Raw genomic sequence first — 6,080 nt, 5'->3', positions numbered from 1 at the left:
TGAAACTGTTAGTCCAAAATGGATTGTAACCGACGGCGGTAAAGAGAACTTACTAATATATAGGGAAATATATCGGCTGCAAGGAGATAGGTAATGTAATTGAAATTAGATTTTTGCTTGCAATTATTTATGCTGAGAATAAGTTAATAGAATCACAATAAAATGTCCAGACCTTTTGGGGAGCGTTTCGATTGACTACAGTACGATTGGACACCACCAATCGATGAAAAGAATTATCTAGTGAATTACTAGATCGAACTAATCGTTATAATCTAATTCGTATCCAATCGTACCGTGGTCAATCGGAACCCACTCGACCTTTTGCACATATATATATATATATACATACATATACATACATCTATATATATATATATATATGTATATATATGTATGTATGTATGTATGTATGTGTATATATATATATATATATATATATACATACATATACATACATCTATATATATATATATATATATATATACATACATATACATACATCTATATATATATATATATATATATATACATACATATACATACATCTATATATATATATATATATATATATACATACATATACATACATCTATATATATATATATATATATATATACATACATATACATACATCTATATATATATATATATATATATATACATACATATACATACATCTATATATATATATATATATATATATACATACATATACATACATCTATATATATATATATATATATATATATATATATATATATATCTTTATAATACTATTCATATTTTAATTTATGGCTCCTGCACACAGGACGCGGTAATGCTTGCCACACGGCGGAAGTTCGCGCGACAGCCAATCAATATGCTGCTTTCCGTAATAATCTTCTAGCTCTTACGGAAAAACAACATATTGATTGGCTGTCGCGCGAACTTCCGCCGCATTACTGCATCCTGTGTGCAGGAGCCATTAGATTTTTTCTTTTTAGAGAAATATTGATATACAACGTGAACATTAATGAGAGTTTGAACTGCCGAAATGAACTGTGATAAAGAAAAAGAAAATGAGTTTTACTTAAGCTCAACATTATCCGAACAAAATAACAGTCAAAAGTGTGCTGGTAAATATATTTGAATTACACGTATTTGTATACATTCATTATGTATACATAGTATACATAGTATACATGTATACTAGAGATGCCCAATTTTTAATCGATTCGATTCTTTCCCTAACAAATTTAGGGAAAAAGGGTTGCTCGTGCTGCTTGCATGTTTCATACTTTTCGCTTTTAAAAAGAGATGGACGCCTAATCAGACGCTTGGAAGAAACAATCGAGTTAGTTATCTTGCTTTTGCTTCTTCCAAACATTCCAATATACTTTTGTCTGGTTTTAAATACGAAAAGTGCGAAGAATGCAAACAACACGAATAAACCTATTTTTGGGGAAAGAATCGAATTGATTCAGAATCGGGTATCTCTAATGTATACATAGGCTGCGGTCCGATTCACGCTTATAGCGCTTATAACGCGCTCACGGCCGGTCCGATTTACACTCACGATGTTCTCGTGAGCATAGTGACGTCATAGATTATGCTGCTTAGGGCTATCGCACACAAATTGACATAACTGCATATGCATAGCATAAGACCGTATGTAGCAATGAGCATCGAGTATTAAGTCGCCATATTGGTGTTCGATGCTTAATATTCGATGCTCATTGGTCCATACGATCTTATGCTATGCATATGCAGTTATGTCAATTTGTGTGCGATAGCCCTTACAGTGCTCACGGTGCCCATGATACGGAGGTGGGTCACCGTGAGCACGTACGTTAGATGAGTGGGAAGATGTGAGTGCTGTGGGTGATGTAAGCGTGAATCGGACTGCAGGGAGTCGATTCTATATCTCGAAGTGAAAGTTACAAAAGTGAGCAAATTTACAAGAATATTCGTAATTTCATTGGTCAGTGCCTAGTAAATGTGCTTACTTTTATAATTTTTACTTCGTTTTGAGATACAAAATTGACCCCCAGCTTAAGCACTTAGTGAGTGGTTCTGATACTGGGTGCAATTAACAGCTTATAAGGAAAAGAAAGCAATTTCAGAAATAATGTCTAAAATGTTAAAATTAATATCTGTGCCTATATATATAGAAGAAAGGAATGAAACAATAAATTTAAAACTCTTACCACAAGATGCAGCAAGGGTTACTACAAGTAAAAAATGAAAACATTGATAATAATAAGATTGTGCTATAATAATGTATACATCTGTGATACATGTGTGGATATGCGCTATAATAATGTATACATCTGTGTTAAATGAAAAGGGTAATTCTTAATTATTTCAAGATGCAAATTATATGGAACAACTCGTTATGGATTATTGTAAAAAAAAATAAAGATTTTGAAAAGCAATGAAATATGGAAATTTCAAATAATGGAAACAATGCAAATGATTGATGTAATAGATCCTCCGTTCATAAGTAATGCATGTAATATTTTATCCTTAGAGACAGAAGAATGTGATAGTAATCCTAAAAATATAGGTCAGTATAATTATAAAAAAAACACAAAGTGTTCTTAAATTTAATGTTCACATTGTTTGTATAAAAACATTTTCCCATAAAAATATCTAATTCTAATAAATGAAAAGTCATTATTTATATGGCCATCGAAATGTATATACTTACTGCTTGATAAATATGAGGAACAGAAAGAAGAATTCACAGGAGACATGAAACATCATAACAAAATATAGGATGCCATTGCTGATGATATTAGAAAAATAAATATGGAATATACAATGAACGAACGAATTACAGTGTCAATCAAAATTCAATAGCTTAAAAAAAACATACAAAAAAATATTAGATTATAATTCTGTGTCAGGAAATGACAGGAAGATGTGGCCATATTTAGAAGTAAGTACATAAGAAATATAACTTTCTTGTTCTTCTGTCATGTATATTAAAGATTTACAAAAATGTTTCTGGTTTCTTTCCAGAGAATGCATGAAATCTTTGGGAAATCAGGATGAGCAAATCCCAAAGCTATCGCTTCAGAAGCTGGACCATGTCAAGAGACAACTTCATCTGGATCTGGGACAAGTGATTATGAGGATAAAAAGAAGCATAAAAAACAAATTTGAGAGTGTTCTGAATAATTTTATGTTAGATGAAAGAGGAAAGAGTACAAAGAGAAAAAAGAAGGGAAGCTAAAGACACATGGTTTCAAGAGCTGAAACAACGAGAAAATCAACATAAGGAAAAAATTGAAATGATGCAGAAGCTTTTAGAGGCTATTAACAAAAAATAATTCTGTTTGACAGCTTGCATGTTTTGTTTATACAATTCGTAAAATTCGTATTATTCCTGCTATTCATAATTACTTTTTGTACTTAACCTGCAGTGATTTTTAGTTTATAAATGCGCAATTAATGTTGTGGAATGACTGATATGGTTACTGTGATGTTATTATATTATAACTATTACTTTAAAATTACTATTACTATAAAACAAAATTACTATTATGAGATATCTAATAGATAATCGTATAGTTTTATTTTTATCATATCATTCATATTTTATTTTATCACAATATTATGTGTCATCAAATTTTAGTAAAAATTTTTGTTTTGTTTTGTTAGCACCGATTAAACTTCTATATCCTAAAGTTAAAGTTCTTTAATTATTCTTATAGTATTACAAATATATTTATATAAATATATTAATAAAAATTATTTATTTTGTATGTATTATATTTCCATTACTTACTGCAAGAAATAAATATCGTCGAAAACAAATTGTGCAATTATTTTTATTTTGACTTGTGCTCATTGAAAAACAGCTTAAATTCTTAAATTAAAATACAAAGAAATTTATATAAAAATATAATGTATTAATATATTTTACATACAAAAATATATAATTATAATACAAAATAAGTGATACTAATGTAATGAATATTAATTGTCCCTCATCACGAGATTGTTTATTATTGTTAGTCGTTTAGTATTACCCACTTTCATTCTGTCAGATATTAATCTTCCACGAAGTGTATCTTGGTCATATATTTCGTTGGAGCCTATCAAATCACCTTTCAAGATACAAATATTTTGCAGTACACAAGTTGCTACCAAATATTGTGGAATTTTCTCTATGGTGACTATAGGTAGGCAATCAAGAATGCTTCTCCATCGTCCTTTCCACAGTCCAAATGCTCTCTCAATAGCCATTCTTGCAGAAGATAAACAAAAATTAAAATTTTTCTGTCTGGTTCTGCTGTTAAGTGTCCATTGTCTTTAAAAGGTATCATGATATGAGGATGGATGCCATAGGCAGAATCTCTGACAATATGTGAATTATTAGGGAAATAGGTCTGTGGATTGTCAATATATCGGCTAACATTAGAGAGCCAAAAAACACGTGCATCGTGCACTGACCCAACATTCCCAGCCAAAACACTCGTGAAAAGTAAGTTTTGCGTACAAACAGCCTAAAATATGAAATAGAAAATGTTATACACAGAAATATTAGAATAATAGAAACAATGGAAATATCCAATTATTTCTTAGACATATTCTTAAAGTTCTTACCTGTACATGGATTGAGTGATATCCTTTACGATTCACATATGACTGTTTATCATCTTGTGGAGCTTTAATTTTAATGTGAGTGCCATCAATGGCTCCTATTATATTGGGAAATGCACTAGTTCTTTCAAATTGCCTCATCACTTCATTTGCTCTTTCATCACGAGGCCATACAATAAATCGAGGAGCCAAAGCATGCAAAGTATAAGCAACTCTCTTCATAGTATAGAATTGCTGTAGCCTTCCTTAAGTTGAATTTTATACACACAAATCTGTAAGCCAGATTTCATATAATTCATGTTATTAAAATGAGATAGTTCTCCATTATTTTTTATAAAAAATCATAAAATACCTATATGAATCTGGTGTTGCCATCATCCACAAAGCCATCAAAAGTTGCTTCTCTGCTGATATAGGTTTTCTGCCACTGATTGAGTTTGTGGTACTTAATGCAGATCCTATTAATCCTAATAGGAATTCAAAAGTTGCAAGCAACATTCTGTAAGAAAAAGAATAAAAATCTCACAATCTAATCTAATTTAACCTATAAGTAAAATTTCTAAAATTGAAATTTTTATATATTTATCAAACTTGAATAGAAAAACTAACTATACCTGAAATGCGTTTTAAATTCTTCTGCAGTGTAGTTGGGAACAACTTTTTCAATATAATCTTTCACACGCGGTCTCATTTGATTTTTACTTCTTATTTTCTTTAAAACTAATTTTCCAATGGTTATAACATTTTCTGTTCTTTTATCTTCATTATCATCACTACTTGAAGATGTATCCATTGCAAATTCTACATCACTATCATCACTTTCCCAACAAAATTCTAAACATTGCAGCAATATTACATTTTTCTCAATATTGTCCATTTTAATGACAAGAAAACTGTTATCCGATTCACGCTTATAGGACTGTAAGCATGAATTATCTTTCTTTGACACATTCACTGCAAAGATAAAATAACGCTTACAGTCGGTCCGAAACGAAAACACCTACAGTGTGTTATTTGAATCGGACCGACCATGAGCGCCCTAAGCATTACAAGTACTATAAGCGTGAATCGGACCGCACCATCATAGGAGCACCTTTATCACTTGTCACTTAAACGTGCCTAAGCGCGCGAAATCTCAGCCCAGTTATTGGTGAAATATAATCGCTTCTCGTTTGAAATTATAGCCTCGACATTTTTGTATGAAAGTTTTCGTTTTAAAATGTTGTAACGCTATTTGCGTTCGATGCGGGATATGCTGCGAGTCGGTGCGGTCCGGATTCGTGACAGTGGTAATAACTTGTGAAGCCAGTGATATAGGTATTAAGATGATATCTATTCTACTTTAAATGGCTATTTACAATGCGTATGTACAGTTTATCTTGACGCCGTTGGTTTGATGGTCGAGTTTTTGCGCTCGTCGTGCGAGTCTGTTGACTTTTGCCGCAAATGATTTGGTAACGCTGAGGCTGCTGGCGGCCGCGGGACGCGGT

At 31.4% G+C, this 6,080-nt stretch overlaps 1 protein-coding gene and 1 long non-coding RNA gene across 3 annotated transcripts; one reads left to right on the top strand and one right to left on the bottom strand.

The window, feature by feature from the left end:
• Window positions 1-3,245, top strand: LOC116853229. 2 transcript variants are annotated; one of them, XR_004379934.1, is made up of 4 exons: window positions 1-90; window positions 984-2,545; window positions 2,713-2,920; window positions 3,004-3,245. It is a non-coding gene; the product is annotated as an uncharacterized LOC116853229 (long non-coding RNA). The 2 variants fall into 2 exon arrangements; XR_004379933.1 differs by having other exon boundaries at window positions 984-2,920.
• Window positions 3,246-3,394: 149 nt separating this feature from the next.
• Window positions 3,395-4,746, bottom strand: LOC116853226 (putative nuclease HARBI1). Its single transcript, XM_032834184.1, has 2 exons — window positions 4,594-4,746; window positions 3,395-4,493 (listed from the first exon to the last, which is right to left on the bottom strand). Exons 1-2 carry the CDS (start codon window positions 4,729-4,731, stop codon window positions 4,164-4,166), a joined length of 468 nt encoding a protein of 155 aa, XP_032690075.1. The 5' UTR covers window positions 4,732-4,746; the 3' UTR covers window positions 3,395-4,163.
• Between the last annotated feature and the right edge of the window lie 1,334 nt (window positions 4,747-6,080).

The sequence above is a fragment of the Odontomachus brunneus genome, unplaced genomic scaffold (assembly GCF_010583005.1).
Source record: "Odontomachus brunneus isolate Ranch 3 - 2012 unplaced genomic scaffold, Obru_v1 Obru_scaffold_289, whole genome shotgun sequence".
NCBI lineage: Eukaryota > Metazoa > Arthropoda > Insecta > Hymenoptera > Formicidae > Odontomachus > Odontomachus brunneus.
The sequence above is the reverse complement of the archived record's forward strand: the minus strand, read 5'-3'. Positions and strand labels throughout refer to the sequence as shown.